Here is a 22360-nt window from a genome sequence, read left to right as displayed (position 1 = left end):
GGGCAGGAGGGGGAATGAAAGAGATGAGAACAGGGGTTAGATTATGTGAAAAAGTCCTACATTCCCTCCCTTCCCAACTCTCTACACAGGACAGTGATTCAGGTGGCACTAATAACATGAGACATTTAACACCTTTCATACTGTTGCCCTGCGAGGGAGAACCTGTTTTCCCCTCTCTCACTTTACAGAAGGGCCTGAGTCATCAGACGACTCTGCCAGGGCACACTGGTGGGATATGGCTTCTCTGCACCACCACTCTGCCTCCTCAGGGCCCCTTGCTCCCTCCCTGTGCCCACATTCCTGCTCCCTGCCCAGTCCCCTTCACACACGACAGACATAGGGTGCCCCACTCTCAAACACACCGAACTCTTCAATCCAAGCTTTAATGAGAATTTCAAAGCAGCTCTATTATTGTATCTCTGGAATCTTTACTGTATCTTCAATGCAGGGGCTAGAATCCGGCACAGTTCCCATTTCCCCAGAGCCTCTGGCCAGGTCCCTTTAACTGCACCTTCCCACACATCTGTCCAGCAAGGATGGAGGGGGACCTGGATGAGTCAGGGGCAGGGGCTCTTCCCTAGATTCCTGTTCTGTCTGTCCCTCTTCTGAGCCTTCTTGGGCTGGATCATTCTCCCTGATCATTAACTTCCCTGACCTCCTTGGGCCCCCTATCTCACACGGACACTTCAGCCTACGGACACCCCATGGTGCACCTCAGGTCACAGTGGCCCCTAGTGCCACCTCCAGAGGGTCCTTCTCCCAGCAACCCCAAGCTGGCATGGTTCTCAGGTGGAGCCCTCCGACTTGACCCCGGTCCCGTCGGTCCCTGCTTTCGCGAGCCCACAGTCCCAGCTCCCAGGGGTGCCACTTTTCTGGACCTGGCTGTACAGAGGAGTATCTGTGCCCTGTCCTCTGCCACCCGCTGCCGCAGCAAAGGCAGGACGTGGGGGCTTGGGGGCTGGGAGCGGCTTGGTGCCCCGAGGGGTGGGCACGGCGTAGTCATCAGTGGCAGGGTTGTAGGGGAGCTCGTAGCCTTCCTCCTTTACCCGCGCCTGGCACCACCAAGCATCCTTGGGCTCCTGAGGCAGGTCATAGAGGCCCCGGAGAGTAATGGGGGCTCGGCCCTCAGGTTCATCGTAGATGGGGTCTTCTCTGGCGTCCTTCAGCTTGGCCTTCAGCAACTGCTGCTGCACAAGCGCGTACGTGTCCGAGTAGAGCGGTTTCTTGACGTGGGTGCCCTCTCCCGCCCGGGCCAGGGTGCTGTCCAGGGGGTCTGAGTAGAGGGAGTCCTGAGATGGACCTGGAGGGACGCGCAAGGAGTCTAAGGGTTCAGCATACAAGACCAGAGGGCTGCCCCGGGGCTCCTGGGGGCCCGTGGGGGAATTCAACTTCCCCTCTGCCACTTCTCCTTCCTGGTGCACGTCCTGTTCCTGCGCGCCCTTTCCCTGGGCCTTCTGCTGCTGTATAGCGGTCTCCACTGCCTGAAAGATGTCGTTTCCTTGTGCTGTCTGGAAGGTGAAGGTTCCGGGGCCCGAGGGACAGCGGCGGCCAGCCTCGAAGGAGAACATGACCTGAAGAGGAGGTGGCGGAAAGTCCGTTAGAGATGACTCACAGGGGCTGAAATTAGGGGACTCACCAGCCACCCCTACCCAAACCACCAGGGGCAAAGGCAGGGGCCTGAGCTAGGCAGCGAGAGGTTACCCAGAGACCAGACCTGCCCACCTTCCTGTCCTGGCCCGCTGCCCACCCCACCCGCACACACGGCACCTTGTCGCGGCCATAGCGTCGCAGCAGAGTGTAGGGCCAGGAGAGCTGCGGCTCCAGGAGCTGACCGTGCGTGCCGGACGCCAGGAGGGTCAGCCTCTCGGCCTCCACCCTCAGCACGTAGGAGCCCTGCAGGCCACAGCGCTCCGCCGCCTCGGTCCTCTGCACCGTCACCCAGAACTGGGATTCTGAAAGGACAGAGCGGTCAGCCGGCCCCCGGCGCCTGGTCCCTGGCGGGGCTGGGGCCAAGGGGAGGCAGACACACTGTCCAAGAAGTTTCGGGCCAGGGGCCGGCTGACTGCGGTGTGCCACAGGAAGCTCACAGGAGCTTCCTACTTCCCCGTGGGGCCCGGCCCCTCTGAGTACCCGTCTCCAGGGCGCCCTTCCTCTCCACCCCCTCCAGCCTGAGTCCTACCTGCCCAGGTGGGGCTATATAGCGAGTTCTCCAGCATCTCCAGGGCGGAAAGCTTGGGCGGGTTCTGGGCAGGCACCTGAGCCCAGCTGCCTTTCTGGGGTAAAGAGAAAGTATCGAGAAGCCTGTAATCCCCGCCACGCAGTTCCCACGATCCGGGAGCCCACTTCCTCCGCCGCCGTAACTGCCCCGTCCCGCGGGCCGCGCGGGTGGCCGCAGCCCCCTCACCGGAAAGGCGTTGCGGCACAGGCTCTGCACCCAGGCCATGCTGGACGGCGCGTCGGCCGCCAGCAGGTGGGAGCGCTGCGCCGTGTCCAGGCGGAAGGCGGAGGCGCCGGGCTCCGGGGGGCTGTCCACGGCCACGGGGGCCACGCTCACGCACTCGGCCAGGCGGATCACCTTGCAGTCCAGGCGGCGCGAGCCCCCGCGGCCCCCGCCGCCGCTCGGGCCCTTGTGGTCAAAGAACTCAAGCCGCGCCACGCCGTGGGGGCTGGCGGGGTACAGCACCGCCCAGGTCTTCCTCCATCGCTGCGGCGAGAACGAGAGGCGCGGCGCGAGTGCTTCCGACGGGAGGAAGCCCCTCGCCACCCCGGGGCTCCAAGGCGCGTCCCCGGGGCCGCCCGACGCGTCTCCCGCGCGTGCCACGCCACTCGGCAAACGTCCCGGGGCGCTCCCACCCGCCGCCCGCACCCTCCCGCCGCCCGGGCGCCGGCGTCGCCCCCCGCCCCAGGCCCGCCGGGGTTCGGCAGCCCCCGGGCCGGATACCTTGGTCCCGAAGCGGTGGCTCTGCAGGAAGAGCGGCCCCTCCATCACCGCCCCGTCCATGGCCCCCGGCGGCTCCTTCCGCGCTTCCTGGCCCTGCGGGCGGGGGCGGGGCGGGGCGGGGCCCGGACCCCGGGGGCGTTGCCGGGCGCGGCGGGAGGGGCGCGCGAGCCCAGGGGAAGGGTCCCCCGCGAGGCTGGGCGACGCGCCCCCTCCACACTCCTGCCCACATCTCTGACACGCGCACCAGTGGCGTCACCGACTGAATCCTGGAAGTCTGGGCCGGAGGGCCCCGTGCCCGCGCGCGACGTCATATGCCCGACGTGACATCAGAGTGAATGCAAGCCGTGACGTCCCCTCGAAATTGCAGCCTGGGGGTCCGCAAGGGTCCTCGTGGCCGCGGATCCCTCTCCTGCATCCTCCCCCCGCCCCCCAGCCCCGCCGCACTGGGGCCGTTTGCAGTGGCCGAGGCGGGCCGTGGGGGAGGGGGTCCGGGTCTGGAAGGCTTCCGGGGCCCCCGAGCCTGGCAGCCGCCTGGCCCCAGCCCGCCAGCGCCCGGGGCCTCCCGGCCGGCCCGCAAAGAAAGCTTCATTGAGGTCCGGGGGGGCGGGCGGGGGGCGGGCGGGGGTGGGGCGCCGGCCGCCGGCTCCTCGGGGGAGGGGAGGGCCGGGCGGGGACAAGCGGGGAGCTGGCCGGGAGGAATGAGGGGACGGCGGAATGTGGGAGGGCTCAAGGGGCCGTGGGAGGGCCGAGCGGACCGGGGGGAGCGACGGGGGTCCAGTCTCCCCTGGCCGAGCACTTTTTGGTGGCAGTCCTGGGACTGGCCTCCAGGAGCTGGACTGGCCTCCCAGCCCCAGGGCCCCGCTCCGTGAAAGGTAGGGAGCGCGCTCTGCGGGAGGACTGGGAGTCGGGATGGGGGACCGTGAGGAGGGGCGCGTCGGGGTGGAGCCCCCAGGGTTAATCTGTCAGCCACATGCCCGAGGCTCGCGGGTAGGGGTCCCGCAGAGCGCAGCAGACGGGGCAGCTGGGTGGTCCTGCGGCGGGGCTCCCCGGGGAGGCCCTCCTCCAGGGCTACCGCGCTCAAGTGTCCGGTGGGCTGGTGTGCGGGAGTCGGGGGAGCATGTGGGACGGCGGGGAGGCCCCCGCAGAGCACGGGCTGTTCTCGGACAAGGGGAGGCTTGGGCTGAGGAGCTGATCTGTACCGGGGCCTCTCGTTGCCGGTGCCAGCAATGGCCATGTTGGCAGGGGCGCTTGGGACCACCCTGACCCATCCCCCTCCCACGTACCCCAGCTTGAGGCCCGGTGCCCCCTCACCCCCCCGACCTCACCGGGTATAGAGAGCCTGAGCGCTCTGCCCGCTCCGCCTCGGATTCTGCGCAGAGGACTCTGGGCCGGGCTCCCATTTAAGGACCTGAGGTCCGAGGGGCTCCCTTGCGCCCCGCAGCTGCCTCTCCCTAGGTCTGTGCCACCTCGGGGATCACTCCCCATCGGCTCCCTCACCCCTCTGCTCAACTGTTGGCTGCCTCTGCCCCCACGCGCCCGTCCGGTCTCCAACACTGTCCCCATCGTCCTCCTCTCCCGGCCCTTCCCTTCTGTTTGGCTCCCCTCATCCCACACTCACATCCTGTCTGGCTGGCTCAGCCTCTCTATCTAGGACTCTTGGTCTCTAATCACTGTCCTATGATCTCCGGGTCTCAGAGGAGAAGGGGTGATTGGGAATGGGTATGACAGCAGAGCAGGATGTATCACAACTCATCGCCAGAGTTTGGTTTTTCACAGTAGAAGGGAGCATGTCTGTCTGTCCATCTGTCTTCCCTCCCTCTGCAGAGAGCATGTCTGTCTGTCCGTCTATCTTCCCTCCCCCTGCAGTCCTCCTCTTCTCTCCACTTGCACCTCTTTTTGCCTCTATGCTTCTGCTCTGAACTGTTTCTCTGTCACTGATGTTAATCCCTACAAGGGTCTCTCTCTCTCTGTGTCTCTGTCTGTCTCTGTCTCTGTCTCTGTCTCTGTCTCTCTCTCTCTCCATGTGTGTGTCTCGCTTTCTTTCCACTTACCATAATCAAAATATGTCTGCACTGTCTAAAGTAGTATATTAATGATCAGCACACATATATAAAAATCATTTAGTGATTTTTATATATAAAAATCACTAAATAATTTCAAGCAGTGTAGAGTAAAAAAAAAATCAGAATAAAAACTAACCACTGAGCAGGATATGATTGATGAATAAATGTGAAATCCTAAACTTGATTCAGAACATCAGCTTTGCGAATCCAGACTAGGAGGGGCTGACAGGATTCTGCACTCTGAGTAAATCCTGTGGTGAGGCCACTCTCAGCCTCGGGAGCCTGGCTCAGTTGTTCTCTCTCTCCCTCTCTCAGGGACACCCAGGCTGCCCCGCCATGCGGCCTGCAAGTGCCTGGCAGTGGAGCCCGCTGGGACTGTGGCTGTACCTGCTGTACAGCTCGTGTCTGGGCTCTCCGACCCCATCCACGGCCCCCGTGAAGAGGGCTGGGAGCCAGGGGCTGCGCTTCCGGCTGGCGGGCTTCCCCAGGAAGCCCTTCGAGGGCAGAGTGGAGATACAGCGAGCTGGGGAATGGGGCACAATTTGTGACGATGATTTCACACTGCAGTCTGCCCATATCCTCTGCCGGGAGCTGGGCTTCACAGAAGCGACAGGCTGGACCCACAGTGCCAAATACGGCCCTGGAACAGGTGAGCAACGTCTGGGATCCAGAGGTAGCCCAGGTATGGCCTGAGCACAGGGAGAGGAAAACCAGAGGGCACAGCCGGAGGAACACAGGACCCTAAGAGCAGCCAGTGTCAGAGAAACTCATGGGTAAGAAAGCCATCAACACAGACCCTTCTCAGAGCTCTGTGACCTGGGGCTGGTCAGTGGTTTACCTGAATTTCAGGTGCCCTGGGAACAAATGACCAGATAATCTCCAAGTTCCTTCTGCTACAAAAGAGTGATTTGCTAGGGTAGCCCTGATACCAGAGATTCTCATACAGTTGGAACATGGTCGGAGTTGAGGACAGTTGAGAGGGAGGTAGTATTCACTGGGAAGCTCCAAGCCAGAAGAATCAAGAGAGAACCAATGAAACTGGAACTGACTTGGGACAAGTATAAACTCTAGGATAAGAATGGATGTGAGTAATAAGAGCAGAGGAGAAATTCTAACTGGGAGGGTGCTAGCACTGTAAAATCCCAAGGTGGGATTGATGAATAGTAGCTGGTATAGACTGAAGTTGATTCCCTAATTCAAAAGTATCATCATAGATGCCAATTTTTTGGGGGGGAAGTGGTTGGGGGCCACACTCAGAGATGCTCAGGCTGTTATTCCTGGTGCTGCACTCGGGAATTACTCCTGGTAGTGCTCTGGGGACCATATAGAATGCAGGGGATTGAACCTGGGTTGGCTACATGCAAGGCAAATGCCCTACCCACTGTACTGTCATTTCAGACTCTAGATGCCACCATGTTTTAAAAGACACCTCTTAAAACAGAAGTACTTTTTTTAATTTTTTTTTTTTACTTTTTGAGTCACATCCGGCGATGCACAGGGATTACTCCTGACTCTGCAATCAGGAATTACTCCTGGCGGTGCTTGGGGGACCTTATGGGATGCTGGGAATCAAACCTGGGTCAGCCGCATGCAAGGCCTGCCCACTGTACTATCGCTCCAGCCCCATTTTTTGCCTTTTAGGTCACACCTGGCAGTGTACAGGGGTTACTTCTGGTTCACGCACTCTGGAATTACTCCTGGCAGTGCTTGGGGGAACCATATGGGATGCTGGGACTCAAACCTAGGTTGGCCGCGTGCAAGGCAAACACCCTACCTGCTGTGCTATCACTCCAACCCCCTTTTTAAAATTTTTTTTAGTGAATCACCATTAATCACATGAGGTACAGTTACAGACTCACAAACTCAGAAATACTTTTAGATGACAAGTTTCAAGGGGAAATCACTGAAGAAATCAGAGATGTCTGAGATAGTTTTTTAAAACCTTGATTATCAAGTAGATAGTTATCTTCAAATATGAGGACAAAGATAGTTGTCTTCAAATATGAGAACAGTCATGTGGCAAAGGAATTTTTCTGCTGGCATCAAGGGATAATAAAACCTGGAGTGGCAGGGGGTAAAGGGTCCATAAATTATCACAAGCAGGACCTCAGCGATAGTACACCAGGTAGAGCACTGGCCTTGTATGTAGCTGACCCAGGTTCAATCCCAGGCATCCATATGTTCCCCAAGCCTGCCAGGAGTAACATGAGTACTGCGAGGTGTGACCCAAAAAACAACCTAAATAAATAAATAAATATTACAAGGACTTCATGGTGGTTCTGTCAGCCTGAAGAGCCATAAGGTTGATGTCTCAGCAGAAGCTGGTCCAACCAGGCCATGCATGTGGGGTCTCTGCACACTGACTGGAAAAAAATTACCTTTGAGAGCCTACCCAATTGTGAGAGGAATTCAGTAGTATTCATTTTCAAAGATGCAGGCAGAGAGAACTAGAGACAATATGGCAGCAGAGGGGGTGGTCCACGGGAGACTAAAAGGCTGTGGTGGAAATTGCTAAGGTTTCCACATCTCACACATGGCTCCAATCCCCAGGAATCTAGGTATTGGCTATGTTGTCTTAATTAGGCAAGTTACTTCATTTCTCCCTGGACCAATGTCTTTTTTGCCTTGATTTTGGTTTGGGGGCCACACCTGGTGGTACTCAGCGCTTACTCCTGGCTTTATGCCAGGGTATCTTTATGTAAAATGGTAATAATTCCCGGCAGCTCTTTTTTTGAGAAATAGCCCATATTATATCCCAGAAAAGTGGCTAATATACAGCAAATACTTGGTCAAGCATTACTTATCACTGAATGCAGGAGGACCAATCAGGACATCTTGGTTTTCTCATTTATCACCAAATTCTTGAGTATCACCCAGATCATCACCTACATCCATCCTATGCCTCCTTTCCTGTCCCCTTCTACAGTTCCCCATCCCTTCTTCACCCATCATCTTATGAGGAAAAGATGAGACAAGTGTAAGGCCACCAAGCTCACTCCCAGCCACTGCCACACACACGTGCACACACACACCCTTCCCCAGGTCGTTCTGTCAGCTCATTTTCCCTCCACAGGCAGAATCTGGCTGGACAACCTTAGCTGCAGTGGGACTGAGCAGAGTGTGACTGAATGTGCCTCCCGGGGTTGGGGGAACAGTGACTGTACCCACGATGAGGACGCAGGGGTCATCTGCAAGGACCAGCGGCTCCCTGGCTTCTCGGACTCCAACGTCATTGAGGTCTGCAGCACACACACACACACACACACACACACACACACACACACACACACACCCCACAGCCAGAGAGGACTGTGGTGGGGGGTTGGAGCCATTGTACAGCAGGCAGACCCAGGTTCAATCTCCAGCACCACACATGGTTCCCGGAGCACTGCCAGGAGTGATCCCTGAGCACAGAGCCAGGAGTAAGCCCTGAGCACAACTGTGTCTAACTACACGCTGTCCTCCCCCCATCCCAGACAGAGAGAGAGGAGCCTTTGGATGGTTGTATGTGGTTAAAGGATATGCTAGAAAACATAGGTCCCATTTGCCCCTTTGGGATCAGATGGGGGCGGGGGGAGGGGGTTTGAACGGGGCGGATACCCAAAAGTGATACACAAAGCAAGGTCAGGCCTGGTTAAGTCCAGATTCGTTCTCCCATTAGCATGCAGGTTCCTGAACCTGGCACACGACCAACTTCTTCCCTGGTCGCCAGGGCAGCCTGGGATGTCGCACCTCTCCTGTCAAGTGCTCCTCAGCTCCACGCATGCGCAGCTTCCTCCGCGCCCTGGGTCGTTTCTGGGGTGCACGGCAGGGCTCTTCCCTGGCTCCCCACCCCACCCCCTCCCCACGGCTTGAGTCCACCCAGCACTGAGCACGCCACTGAGCACTGAGCAGGCCCGGCGAGACCTGCCGCTGGAGTCCTTCCTCTGCTTGCGGTGCCCCTGCCCAGGTGGAGCAGCAGCTGCAGGTGGAGGAGGTGCGACTGCGGCCGGCGGTGGGGCGCGGCCGACGGCCGCTGCCCGTCACCGAGGGGCTCGTGGAAGTGAGGCTCCCCGACGGCTGGTCCCAAGTGTGCGACAAGGGCTGGAGCGCCCACAACAGCCACGTGGTGTGCGGGATGCTGGGCTTCCCCAGCGAGAAGAGGGTCAACGCGGCCTTCTACAGGTGAGGGGCGCGGGGGCGGGGCGAGCGCCGTGCCCGGGGCCTCGGGGGCCTCGGGGTGGGGGGTAGGGGGCCGGGGAGCTAGGAGACCGTAGCGGAGCCCTGGGAAACGGAACCCGGGAGAGCCGGATCCCGGCGCGCCCGAGGCGGCCGGGCGCCTGTTTCGCGAGGCCACGTCCCGTGCGTCACGAAGTCACGGGCCGGAGCGGGCGCGCGCGGGGCCGGAGCCGAACCCTGTGACTCGGCGGGGGCGCGCGCCGGGCTCGCGAGGCCACGCCCCGTGCGGCGCGAGGTCGCGGGCAGCAGCGGGCGCGCGCGGGGCCGGAGCTGCGGCCTGTGACTCGGCGGGGGCGCGCGCCGGGCTCGCGAGGCCACGCCCCGTGCGGCGCGAGGTCGCGGGCCGGAGCGGGCGCGCGCGGGGCGGCGCCGGGGCCGGAGGTGACTGGGCGGGGGCGCTCAGGGAGACGCCGGCCCTGGCCGCTGGGCGCGTCTGCGCGAGGTCCGCGGGGCAGGCTGCCCACCGACCGGCCCCGACTTGGGAAGTGCTGCCCAGGGGTCGAGCTTTGCACGGGGTGAGGCCCCGGGGTGGCCCCTGACGCTTCCTTCTCCCCTCTCCCACCACCCGGTGGTTTCCCCCTGCCCAGTTAACTGTACCGCAAGAGCTGAAACAGACCCGCAGCCCGAGCTGAACTGAACCCTGAGTTCACGTTTTTCCATTTGTCATTCAGCCGCCGCTGCTCGACTGATACAGTGCTTATTCTGCCTTTCGGCTTCATCAAATCGTTGAAACGATTGAAATATTTTTATAAAAACAAGGTTTAGTTCTTAGGAAATTTCCCTCTTGGTGAACATCAAGTTTTGAATCAATAGCTTTGAAAAAAATTTCTCCCAGCCGATTGGGAACAAAATGGACACTGTCATGATGTAACTGTTATTTCACCATCTTGGCTGTAATTAAATCCTGGGAGATTTTTGTCTTTGCTAAAAATTAAGATAACCTATGTTCACAGTCATGCTTCAGCCCTCCAGCTCAGTAATCTTACCAGAAAAAGAAATCACGGTGGCTTGACTGAACTGTTTACTGTTTTATAAGGATCTTTAATATCATTTTATAAGGTCTAAGGATCATCATATTTTTCCCCCGAGTGTTCATGAACTTTCAGGCCAGGAAGATTGCTCAAAGGGCTGGAGTAACATGCTTGGCATGCACAGGGTTGCAGGTTTGATCCCTGGCACCACATGGCAATCCTAGCACTACCAGATATAACACCCCCCACACACACTCCCAGCATTGGCACCATCAGCAACCCCACCCAGCAAAAACAAAAAACAGTTCACAAACTTCCTGTTTCATGACATTCTCAAATACTACTTGCTTATATGTTCTTTTTAGAAAGAAATAACATACTTTTTTTTACACTGTTTGAAAGGTAAAGGTAAAGGTAAAGGCCCTCCCGTTGTTCATCGATTTGCTCGAGCGGGCCCAGTAACGTCTCCATTGGAGATTTTGTTGTTACTGTGTTTGGCATATCGAATACATCACGGGTGGCTTGCCAGGCTATGCCGTGTGGACCTGTTTGAAAGTCAGTATATTATCCAACTTCCAGGTTTTTACATATGTGATCAGGTTTTCTCTCCATTGGCTTTGAGACACCATCTGAAAGTTCTTTCAGCTTCAAGATCAAATATTGTATCTAGAGACTCAAACTATTTTAGAACAGCTAGGTGCTGTGCTCCTTTACTCTGATCTGTCTTGAGGTTGTATTCCTTTCTCTGTGTTTTGGATATGCCAGACACAGTAACAACAAAGTCTCCAATGGAGACGTTACTGGGCCCGCTCGAGCACTCTGTAACTGCCCTATTCTAAATACCAGGTTCTGAAAGATTTGTGAGATTTAAATAGTAGGTATTACAAGTAAAGAGGCTAGCATAAACAGCAGGGTAGATTCATTTGTGTGATCTTTATTGCATACCTACTATGTGCCAGACACTGTGTAGACACTAGGGATTCAGTGCTGAGCACAAGAGACCAAAGCACTTGATCACAGGGCCGGAGAGATGGTACAGCAGCACTTGGACACAGCCAACCCAAGCACACCCTGAGCACTTCCAGGAGTGATCCTGAGCACAGAGCCAGGAGTAAGCTTTAAACACAAAATCCCTGATCTCATGGGCTGGGGACGAATCAGAAAAATAAGTAAATTTTTGAAATGAAGAGTGGCAAAAGGGTGTAATCAATAAAAAGGTTAGAAAGTGGGGGCGTGAAGATATGACTCAGTGGCAGAGCACGTGGCTTGCATGCATGAGGCCCTGGGTTCAGTCCCCGGGGTATGGGTGCACACACACAAGGTTAGCAAGTAGAAATGAGGTTTCAGGAGTACTTTTTTGGAGGGGGAATTTGGAGCCACATCCTGCAGTGCTCAGGGATGGCGCACATCCCTCAGCTGCATGCAAATCAGTGCCTTAACTCTTGTACTACCGGTCAAGGGGTTAACTGGGCCCCAAGGGGATGCAGTTTTAAATAGAGTGATTAGAATAGGCCTCTTGGGGTGGAGCGATAATACTGTGGGTAGGGCAGGTAGGGCGTTTGCCTTGGTTGCCTTGCTTGCGGCTGACACCCGCCTTCCAATCTCCTGTGTCCCATATGGTTCCCCAACACTGCCTAGAGCAATTCCTGAGTGCAGAGGTAGGGGTAACCCCTGAGCATCACTAGATGTGACCCAAAAAAGAAAAAAAAATAGGCCTCTTCAGGAAGATGTCATTTCAGAGAAGATTAAAAGTGTGGTCACAAGCTGGGCATTAAATCTAGAGGAGCATTTCCAGAGGGGGCATGGGGCAAGGGAAAGAGGCATTCTTTGTCAAAGGATATGATTCCGCAGGATGTAGGGAAAGAACGAGAACAAGATCTGTTGAAGTTTGGAGGCTGCAGCTTTAGTGTGGCTGGTAAGATGTTTTCCTGCAAGCAGCTGACCTGGCTTTGAACCCCAGACTCCCATATGGTCCCCAAGCATTTCCAGAAGTAATTGCTGAGTGCAGAGCCAGGAGTAACCTCTGAGCATCCTGGGTGTGACCCCCAAACAAAACAAGATGCTGGGACTATTTGGGTCTTTTACTTTGTGAGAGTCTTTGAACAGAGGTATTCCAACTGACTCCCACTTTCTCTGTTTCTTTGGGGGACCACACCCACCTGGGCTCAGGGTTTACTGTTGGGTATCACTCAAGTATCACTCCTGGTGGGACTTGGGAGAGCCTGTGAGGCGCCAGGGATTAGACCCAGGTCGGCCATGTGCGAGGCAAGCACCTTCTCCGCTGTCCTGTCTCTCTGACCTGTTACTTCCATTTTCAATTATGACTGGCTGCTTCGTTCAGAATAGACCATGAGGGATTTAGTAGAATTGAGAAATAGGGAGACAGAATGTTAGTGTCTCCCGGAAATCAAATGTAAAAGGTGAAGGGTCATGATTACTAAGGAAAGTCATGGAAAATAAAACCAAATTGTAATCTGAATCATAAAATCAAATTCTATGTAGAGCGGAAAGTCGGGCACGCAGGATTTCTAGGGGTGTCGGTGTGGTGTGAGAAGATAGGAACTAGGGGTCATTTAGGGGCGGGAGATGCTCAGATAGCTGCAGTGCTACCTGGAACCCCAATGTGAACCCTGGCACCACATGGTCCCCCAAGTGTCACAGGGTGTGGGTCCCTCCCCCCACCAAAGAAGCTGTTTAGGATGGGAGAAAGAGCTGCTGGAGGATGACCAGTGAAGATAAGAGAAGAAGAGAAGAGACCCTGAGAGACTGCACAGCGGCTCCTCGGGAGGCCAGTGGTGCCATCCGGCATCTCTGGGCTAGGAACTGTTCTTGAAGCAGGTCAACTTGGGGGCCATCCCTGAGCACTGCAGGATGTGGCTCCAAATTCCCCCTCCACAAAAGAACTGAAAGCTCATTTCTACTTCCTAACCTTGGGTGTGTGCACCCATGCCCCGGGGACTGAACCCAGGGCCTCATGCATGCAAGCCACGTGCTCTGCCACTGAGTCGTATCTTCACGCCCCCACTTCCTAACCTTATTTTTATTGATTACACCCTTTTGCCACTCTTCATTTCAAAAATTTACTTATTTTTCTGATTCGTCCCCAGTCCATGAGATCAGGGATTTTGTGTTTAGAGCTTACTCCTGGCTCTGTGCTCAGGGATCACTCCTGGAAATGCTTGTGTAAACTTCATTTGATAGTGTCACGCCAAGAACATATGAGAGCTGTCAAATCTTAGAAGAAAGACAGAATTTACAAGTAATGGAGGCATTTACTGCTATTTTCATAGATAAAGAACTTAAGGCACTGAGAGCTTAAGTGCTACTTAGGAAGTCGCTCCTTTAGTTCAACAGATGTTTATTGACCTCTGACAGTTCACCAAGCGCTAGGCACAAGATCCTGGGGCACATCCTAGGCTCTGTTAATGACTGGGTCTGTCTGATAAAAATTATGAGAAACTATGTAAGTGTACAACAAGGAGGGCTGTTAATGAGCGTAACAAGTCCAAGAGCGTTTCCAGAGGTCACTGCACTTAGGCTAATGCTTTGGGCAAGTGCAGAAGAGCCGGGTTGGAGAGCAATTGTGGAAGTAACAGTGACGGGATTCGGTCACTGAGAGTTGGCGCTGGGCTGGACTCCGCTGAAATAATTGGGACTTCATTTTGTACTCGCACCACATCATAGATAACTAAGGAGTTCAAGGAGGCCAGAGAGTGGGCAGGAAGAAGCCCCAGGGGTGGAGCACATGCTCCACCTGCTCTGACCCCCAGGCACACCCGAGGGAGCACTGTTGCCAAGCACCACCAGAGCAGCCCTACAGTGACATGTTGGGTTGAATGAAAGTGTCTAAAAAAAAAAAATAGAGTGGAAAAAAGTCTAACTCCCAAGACAGATCTTCAGAAATTTAAATGATGAAGTAGCAGAGGAACCTGCAAATACCCAAGAACAATGGGTTTGAGGCACCAAGGCAGGCTAGCAATGTCACAGTAGCCAAGGAGGGACAAGACGGAGAAGTCACAGAACAGTGGGGGAGAGGAGGGAAGACAGAAAGGGCTGGCGAGGGCGAGTGGGCAGAGAGAGTTAAGCTAATGAATATTGCCAACTCTTAGGATTAGTCCAGTAGGGAGGGCGCTTGCTTTGCACGTAGCTGACGCGGGTTCAATCCCCAGCAACCCATCTGGTCCCATGAGCACTGCCCGTTGTCATTCCTGAGTGCATAGCCAGAAGTAACCCCTGAGCATCACAGAGTGCGGCCAAGAAAAAAATGCCAAGAATATTTCATATTGGATATTTTTTTCTTTGTGGGTCACATCTGGCAGTGCTCACTCCTGGCAGTGCTCAGGGGACCATATGGGATGCTGGGGATTGAACCCAGGTCAGCTGCATGCAAGGCAGATTCCCTTCCTGCAGTACTATTGCTCTGGCTCCATACTGAATATGTTTGAGGAAGAGAGAAAAAGTTTTACATGATGCTCACAAGATGAAGAATTCCAAACTCTCAGAAATCTCCGGACCTGAGCTTATTTGTAGACTCTTCACTACAAATGTTTGACATAGAGGATGTTTGGGGAAAAAATTCACTAAGTACATCCTCAGGAAGAAGTCAGAGCAGGAAATGCCAAATAGTTTGTTTAAATCCTAGTACATCTGCATACAGAGCATGACTTTCCGAAAAACAGCAGAAGAGGAACATGTTCCAAGGAAGAATAACTAAGACGATAACAATTCCATAAACTTAGAAGGACAGACAAACTTTGTATTCATATATATCACTGGACTGGACAAAGAAGGGCCAAAATTAGTTTTTGAAATCAAAAGATGAATGAAAGGAATAAGAGGCCTGATCTCTAGACATTAAATGCAAGCAACTTCTTGAAGAATGAAACAGGTCAAATATTTACAACAGTTAAAAATCTAGGTTGAAGGGCCAGAGTGATAGTACAGTGGGTAAGGCATCTGCCTTGCACGCACCTGACTTGGGTTCAATCTCCGGCATCCCATATGGTCCCCTGACCACCGCCAGGAGTAACCCCTCAGCATTTCAGGGTCACTTAATCACTTAATCACTTAATCCCCGTTATTCATCGATTTATTCGAGCGGGTGCCAGTAACGTCTCCATTCATCCCGGTTGCGTGCTAGCGTAGCCCAGTGGTATCTGTTCGTTTTAGGAACATGTAGAGCCTCAAACCGATCATTTAGGGTCTTGACGAAGAAGTCTGACCATCTTATAGGTGGGCGTCCACGTGATCTTTTGATGTCTCGTGGAATCCAATCAGTAATGGCTCTAGTCCAGCGGTTGTCTGTAAACCTCATTAGTGTCCAGTCCATCTGATTTTTGATGTCTTGGCAAATGAGACAGCGTCCCTGATTCTTGAGCGTTGACGAAGATCAGAACTCAAAAATCAGAAACAGCATTTCAGGGTGTGACCCAAAAAGCCAAATAATAATAATAATAAGCTATGTTAGAGGAGTCAGAGAGATAGTATAGTGGGTAAGTGCTTGCCTTGCATGCAGCCAACCTGGGTTTGATCCCTGCATCTCTTAAAAACCCCTGAACCCACCAGAAGTGACTCCTGAGTGTTAAGCCCAGAGTAACCTCTAAGCATCACCGGATGTGTCCCCAAAACAAGCAAAAATCAATTTCGGCAGAATCAGGGAGCTAGATCAACGGGCTGGCGCATGGTATTACAGGCATGAGAACTTAAGTTGGATTCCTAATACTACATGGTGCCCCAACACTACCAGGTTGGCTCTGGTGGTCCCCCAACATTACAGTGCCTGAGCACTGAGCCCTGGGCTTGCAAAGCTGAGCGAAGTATTGTCCCAGAACCCTTGAACACTGGCCCCAAATCAATTAAATGAAAGAACTATATGGTTTAAGAAATTCTTTCCTCGAAGTAAGTTTGGGAGATGAGCTCAGTGTGTGAAGGACCAGAGCATCTGGGGCTTAACTTGGGCCGAAGCAATGCTCGTGCCCTAAGCAGCCTGACCTCTTGCTCCTTTGTCACACCAAGTCAGTATCTCTAGCAGCCAGTCTTGGTTCTTGGACCTGACCGGCAAAGTCGAGAAGCCAGAGAACATCAGAGAACAAAGGATACAGTCTGTTGCCCAGGGCCTGAGCCAGCCAGCTAGCTTCCCTGGCCTGGTCAGCCTGGTCACCCTAACCATGTTACTTTCTTCTTCCTTACACGTAGCCTTCGTTCGTCTCCGAAAACCCCCTTTTATGTACCTTTCCTGTCCTGAGCCAGATGCCTGGCTGCTACCTCCAGCAAGATTACTAACCCAAGGTCTGCATGCCCTGGCGCTCTTAGCTTAATCCCTGTGGGTTCTAGGTCAGGCCCTGTCCACTCAATCCTTGTCCTTTCTGCTGTACTCCGGCCAGGTAACAGGCTCCTGAGGATGGAGAGAGCCTGGGGATTTCTGCCTCTAACATCCCGCCATGGGATCCTCTGTAAAGAGCCCTTGCCCCTACTTCCAGCTGCACCGGCCTCAGTTCTAGGCAGCTCTTGACCCCGCTATTGTCTTGTCCTCACAGAAAGTTGAGGAAGCGTGCAGCCAAAGCCTCGGCCCGGCGCCCCAAGTCCCTTGGAAGGTAATGGGCCAAGGGCCCCCGGGACCTCCCATGAGGGCCTGCGCCCCAGGAGGTGGATGGATGGATCGCCTCTCCATGTCCATCCCAGAACCCGAGTGATGAATTAGGGGTGTGTCTGAGGTGTGGCAGGCACGGGAGGGTGGGCAGGCTTGGGGAGCACGCGGAGGAAGGAAGGTGGCTTTGAAGCCTCCCCGTTTCTGTTTCCGCCTCAGCCACCTGCCCGCATGCTTCCTCCCCTGCCCTACCTACTCAGTTGCTCCCCTTAATTCATCTCCATTCCCAGCCTCTCCCCCACCTCATCACTGAATCTGGAGAGCAGGGGCGGGTCTCGGGGCGGTCAGCGTAGGTGGAAGATCAGCCTTCACTTTGCCAGGACTCTGCGTGGAGGCTCCTTTTCTGAGAGGGAATTCCCCCCACCCCCCACCCCTTTCTCTGTGCCTTTCCCCTCGTGACTCAGCCCTGCCTGCTGGTCCACTAACTTCATTCTCCTTTTTTCAGACCAGTCAAGGAGCTTAAAGTCAAACCCAAAGCCCAAGCGGGCAGGGGGCCAGAGAAGAGGTAAATCGAGTTTAGGCCGGGAGGAGGAAAGCAGAGGACGCACTGGGGGATGAGTTGGGGGAATGAGTGGGCTGGATGTGGGTCAGAGATGGACCCGAGAGGTGTGGGTACAGCAGCAGCTCTTCCACACCCCGACTTCTGGGAGACTCTCAAACACTCGGCAATGGCTGGCACCAGGGCCCGGCCCGAGCAGGCGCTCCAGGGAGCTGTGCTGGTGACAGGGTCTCTGAATATCTCTGCAGCTGTCTTCCTACTGCCCTTGCGACGTGGGCTTCTATATCTCCCCCAGTGAATCTAGTCAGGGCTTGGACACTCTCGTCCTTCAGATGACCTCTTCCCTTAGAAGTTGTCCACCCAGTGTTCCCATCCTACCTTTATTTGATTGATATTTCAAATGATGCTGGCACGGAATGGAGCCCCCCACTTCCTTCTGGACTGTTGTCTGGGGACAGGGTCAGACATTCCTGACACTCTGGCCCAGGTTATATACATGGGCCCCCATCCCAGCCTCTTCCTCCCGGGGAAGCATCCGGTTCCCATGATTATATCTCACTTGGCTTCTGAAAGCCATCTGCACCGAAGAATCGCCCGGGGCATATAATTCTTCAGCAGGGTCTGGAGTAGAGGATAGGACCCTGTTGTATGGTCCCCCTCCTCCCTTGAGACAGGGGTCACCGAGTGACCCCTGTCGCCCTCATTCCCTAGTCCTTCCCTCTGGTGGCTTCACGGGAGCTCAGAACTGCGGCAAGTCTTGTGGTACCCTTCTAGCCTGGGGTCATCTTGTCCAGCATGGCCACCCTCTGACCTCTCCGAGACCCCACGTTTAAGTGCACACCTCCACTTTGATTTTGTTGGCTATGGAGGAAAGGTGAGCGAGGGGTTGGAAGAGACGCGAATTTTTCCTGCGGTGGCCTCTTTGACTCTTATTTTCAGCCATACTGGACTTTGGGAGGGTACCTGATCTCTCCGAGCATCAGAATCCACTTCCCTCCAGTCTCCAAAGGTATTCCACCAAGTCTCCAGGCTCCCTTGGTTTTGTTTCTAACCTTTCCTCCTCTCCAGGTTTTCCTAGCCAATCACTTCACGTCACATTCCTTCCTCCTGGTCATACATGGGCACATCACTCCAGTAATTCACCAGCCCCCCCAGGCTCCCCTGGCCTCCTCCCTCCTTGGGTTCGAACCAGCTATCCTGAGCGTCCTTCTCTCTTCTTCGTATGCCTCACCACACCCTCTCATCCGACAGTCTCTGCAGCATCTCCCACATGGTTCTGATCCCCAGCATGTTGCTTTAAGTCCCACTTTACCACGCTGGTGGTTATGGAACGTTCTCTTACGTTCCCACTGCAGAGCGTGGACCTCACTGACGGCACCCAGGGCTCGCTGCGCTCGGGCTCCCTGTGCCATCCGAGTTCACAGTCATGCGCAACTCTGGCCTGGGACCCTTTCGCTTTGGTTTCTCTTGCCTGAGGCTCCCACCTCGTCTGCCCTTCCCATACCTGCCCGGCATTCCCGCCCTGGGAAGCTTCTCTGACCTCTGAGGAGCCACTTTGACACAGGCTTAGCTCGCTCGGCTGTTTCCGTCTTTGCAAACGAGGACATGCTCATTCAGGCTGCTCGGGCTTCCCCGGGGTCAGCCAGTCCCCTGCTGCCCATCCCTCCCAGCCGGCCACTCTGGCTCCCCTCCCCCTCTGCCTACCAGCACGGGGCCCTCATCCTGGACCTCTCTTAGGGCCAGTCCAGAACCACACAGAACGGGGTTCCCATCAGGCAAGTCACGACTTGCCATCCTTGCATGGGGTGGCATGCGTGGGCACCAAGGTCACCTCTCCCTCTGCTCCTTGGAGTTCTATCGTGCCAATGACATGGGATTCTTCAGCAGCCCACGGTCTCCAGGGCCCTGCCGTCAGCTCAGCGGAAGTTCTTGAGCCGGAGACTCTCCGCTTCCTTCGTCTGCTTAGAGGGAAAGTGCCGGCTGGAAGAGGGCAAGAAGGAAGAGCCCCCGAGGCTGGGGGTGGATGGAGGCACGGTGCGGGCAGCAAGGCGGGCGCGTGGTTTCACCTACTGCACCCCCCTGCTGTCCCCTCAGACTGCTGGCGCAGCGGCAGCAACACTCGTTTGGTCTGCATGGGGTGGCGTGCGTGGGCACCGAGGTCCACCTCTCCCTCTGCTCCCTGGAGTTCTATCGTGCCAATGACACGGCCAGATGCCCTGGGGGGGCCCCTGCGGTGGTGAGCTGTGTGCCAGGCCCTCTCTACGCAGTGGCCAGTGGCCAGAAGAAGCTGCAGCAGCCGAAGCCTCACGGGGAGGTGTGTGAGACTGGGACATGGACTACCCCGGCCACCCTCAGACCAAGCAGAGCCCTGGCCTTTGAGTACAGAGGGACCCTCCAGTGGGTGGGCCACGGGTCTGAGACCATTCCCCTCCCTCCCCTGGGGTCCCTCCCCCCACTCCGTGCAGCCATGCCACTCAGGGGCTTTGGGGCACGCCTTTCTCCTTTGCAGGCCCGCGTGCGGCTGAAGGGGGGCGCGCACCCCGGAGAGGGCCGAGTGGAGGTCCTGAAGGCCGGCACGTGGGGCACCGTGTGTGACCGCAAGTGGGACCTGCAGGCGGCCAGCGTGGTGTGTCGGGAGCTGGGCTTCGGGAGTGCGCGAGAGGCTCTGAGTGGGGCCCGCATGGGGCAGGGTGAGGGGGACAGAGAGGAGGGCGAGGGGGGAGAGGCCCCACTTGCAGCCCAGGAGGCCGCGCCGCCTGACCCTGACCTCTGCCCCAGGGATGGGCGCCATTCATCTGAGCGACGTCCGCTGCTCGGGCCTGGAGTCCTCCCTCTGGAAGTGTCAGCACAAGAACATCACGGCAGAGGACTGCGCCCACAGCCAGGACGCTGCGCTCCGGTGCCACCTGCCCTACATCGGGGTCGAGACCAAGGTCAGATCCGCTCACCCTGGACTCAGGGAGCGCCCCGTTTCCAGACACCCTGCTCTGATGGCCCCGGGCCACCTGCCAGTCCTTCTGAGCCTCTCAGCCAAATCCCCCTGCAGCTCCAACTGCCCTCAATGCCCACCAGCCTGTCCGAAATGCACCCCCATCCCCCACTCTCATCCCTCACTGCAGATCCGACTCAGCGGGGGCCGCAGTCGCTACGAGGGGCGCGTGGAGGTGCAAGTAGGGGGGCCTGGGCCGGCCCGCTGGGGCCTCATCTGCGGAGATGACTGGGGGACGCTGGAGGCCATGGTGGCCTGCAGGCAGCTGGGCCTGGGCTATGCCAACCACGGGCTCCAGGTGAGCACCGCCGAGAGCGGTGGGGTGGGGGAGGGCCCTGGGCCCAGGCCGCGGGTCTGGTGGGACCTCATAGGCCCCCTCCCTCTCCCCAGGAGACCTGGTACTGGGACTCCGGGAATGTAACGGAGGTGGTCATGAGCGGCGTGCGCTGCTCAGGGACCGAGCTGTCCCTGGACCAGTGTGCTCATCACGCCACCCCTATCACCTGCAAGAGGACAGGGACCCGTTTCACTGCTGGGGTCATCTGCTCTGAGAGTGAGTGACCGGGAAGGTGGCCTGAGCCAGGGCGGGGCGCTGTGGTCAGGCCGTCCGTGCAGGAGGGCACCTGACCCCGGGTCCCCCTCCCCTTCCACCCCATAGCGGCGTCGGACCTGCTGCTGCACTCAGCACTGGTGCAGGAGACGGCCTACATCGAGGACCGGCCGCTGCACATGCTCTATTGTGCCGCTGAGGAGAACTGCCTGGCCAGCTCTGCCCGCCACGCCAACTGGCCTTACGGCCACCGGCGTCTGCTCCGCTTCTCCTCCCAGATCCACAACCTGGGGCGCGCTGACTTCAGGCCCAAGGCGGGGCGCCACTCCTGGGTGTGGCACGAGTGTCACGGGTGAGAGGGTAGCCGGGCAAGGAGGGCAGAGGCACGGCCGGGCGAGGCGTGCTGGGAGCCAGCCAGAGCACAGTTCCCTGTGCCCACAGGCATTACCACAGCATGGACATCTTCACGCACTACGACATCCTCACCCCCAACGGCACCAAGGTGGCCGAGGGCCACAAGGCCAGCTTCTGTCTAGAAGACACCGAGTGTCAGGAGGGTGAGTGGGGCCCCGCACAGACCACGCACGGCCTGTCCCTCACTTAACCTCCCCCGCTGACAAGTGCCAATCCCTTCAGATGTCTCCAAGAGGTACGAATGCGCCAACTTTGGCGAGCAGGGCATCACCGTGGGCTGCTGGGATCTCTACCGGCACGACATCGACTGCCAGTGGATCGACATCACAGACGTGAAGCCTGGTAACTACATTCTGCAGGTGCGGCGCAGAGAGATCCTGAGCCCAGGGGTGGGGTGTGCAGTCCAGCCTGGCAGCTGGGCTCAATGGCCTTTCACCCCAACTCACAGGTGGTCATCAACCCCAATTTCGAAGTAGCAGAGAGTGACTTTACCAATAACGCAATGAAATGTAACTGCAAGTATGACGGACATCGCATCTGGGTGCACAACTGCCACATTGGTATCTACTGGGAAGAGTAGCCCAGAGAGGATGGGGGAGAGGGGGGGTGGGGGAGCCGGGAGGGGCATAGGGGGAAAAGGGGGAGGGGAGGGGGCAGTCTTCATTCTCTCCCTGCCCTTCTCGGGCTCCGTATGTCCTGGCAGTCACCCTGGCCCTCACTCCCCTTGCAGGCGACGCTTTCAGTGAGGAGGCCAACAGGAGGTTTGAGCGCTACCCTGGGCAGACCAGCAACCAGATCGTCTGAGGTGCTACCGCCCTCCTCCACCAACCACCACTGGCCCCTCGTGGCAGGGGCCCGAGGCTGCCATTACCTCAGGAGCTTACCAAGGAAGCCAGACGCCCTCGGGCCCACCGCACTCATTCGTGCACTGCGGGCACAGAACTGTCAGCAGAAGTTACCACCCTCCTTCCTAGGTTGGCTGTCTGGAGCCCCGGCCAAGCCTGACCCAAAGAGACCACCAAGAGAGCCCCTGCTGCCAGCAGGGAAGTGGGCACAGCCAGCTTCAGCA

General features: G+C 56.6%; 2 protein-coding genes across 5 annotated transcripts; one reads left to right on the top strand and one right to left on the bottom strand.

The window, feature by feature from the left end:
• Positions 1–367: 367 nt before the first annotated feature.
• On the bottom strand, positions 368–3357 carry DOK1 (docking protein 1). Of its 2 annotated transcripts, XM_056116777.1 has the most exons (5): positions 2942–3357; positions 2405–2704; positions 2180–2273; positions 1768–1952; positions 368–1571 (listed from the first exon to the last, which is right to left on the bottom strand). In XM_056116777.1, the coding sequence occupies exons 1-5, from the start codon at positions 2999–3001 to the stop codon at positions 786–788; spliced, it is 1425 nt and encodes a 474-aa protein (XP_055972752.1). In that variant the 5' UTR covers positions 3002–3357; the 3' UTR covers positions 368–785. The 2 variants fall into 2 exon arrangements, with proteins under 2 accessions (XP_055972752.1, XP_055972761.1); XM_056116786.1 differs by lacking the exon at positions 1768–1952 and having other exon boundaries at positions 1189–1571.
• Positions 3358–5330: 1973 nt separating this feature from the next.
• LOXL3 (lysyl oxidase like 3) lies at positions 5331–22324 on the top strand. Of its 3 annotated transcripts, XM_056116603.1 has the most exons (15): positions 5331–5653; positions 8078–8241; positions 8954–9168; positions 16730–16786; positions 17285–17344; positions 19433–19652; positions 19848–20028; positions 20117–20271; positions 20458–20625; positions 20718–20880; positions 20986–21229; positions 21319–21434; positions 21514–21650; positions 21740–21851; positions 22022–22324. In XM_056116603.1, the coding sequence occupies exons 1-15, from the start codon at positions 5341–5343 to the stop codon at positions 22093–22095; spliced, it is 2379 nt and encodes a 792-aa protein (XP_055972578.1). In that variant the 5' UTR covers positions 5331–5340; the 3' UTR covers positions 22096–22324. The 3 variants fall into 3 exon arrangements, with proteins under 3 accessions (XP_055972578.1, XP_055972564.1, XP_055972573.1); XM_056116589.1 differs by lacking the exons at positions 16730–16786; positions 17285–17344; XM_056116598.1 differs by lacking the exons at positions 5331–5653; positions 8078–8241; positions 16730–16786; ... (1 more) ...; positions 19433–19652; positions 19848–20028 and having other exon boundaries at positions 8679–9168.
• Positions 22325–22360: the final 36 nt, after the last annotated feature.

The sequence above is a fragment of the Sorex fumeus genome, unplaced genomic scaffold (genome assembly GCF_029834395.1).
Source record: "Sorex fumeus unplaced genomic scaffold, SorFum_2.1 ptg000003l, whole genome shotgun sequence".
In the NCBI taxonomy this organism is placed as follows: Eukaryota; Metazoa; Chordata; class Mammalia; order Eulipotyphla; family Soricidae; genus Sorex; species Sorex fumeus.
This window is presented reverse-complemented; position numbering and strand designations above follow the sequence as displayed.

Bases quoted from the DNA above. Each gene is read 5' to 3' on its own strand.
- LOXL3 (XM_056116603.1), top strand. From the start codon at position 5,341: ATGCGGCCTGCAAGTGCCTGGCAGTGGAGCCCGCTGGGACTGTGGCTG. The intron at 8,242-8,953 runs GTCTGCAGCACA...GCCCCTGCCCAG, and splicing joins CGGACTCCAACGTCATTGAG to GTGGAGCAGCAGCTGCAGGT. The intron at 17,345-19,432 runs GTAAATCGAGTT...CTGTCCCCTCAG, and splicing joins GGCAGGGGGCCAGAGAAGAG to ACTGCTGGCGCAGCGGCAGC.
- DOK1 (XM_056116777.1), bottom strand. From the start codon at position 3,001: ATGGACGGGGCGGTGATGGAGGGGCCGCTCTTCCTGCAGAGCCACCGC. The intron at 2,705-2,941 runs GTATCCGGCCCG...TTCTCGCCGCAG, and splicing joins GCCACCGCTTCGGGACCAAG to CGATGGAGGAAGACCTGGGC. The intron at 2,274-2,404 runs GTGAGGGGGCTG...TCTTTACCCCAG, and splicing joins TGTGCCGCAACGCCTTTCCG to AAAGGCAGCTGGGCTCAGGT.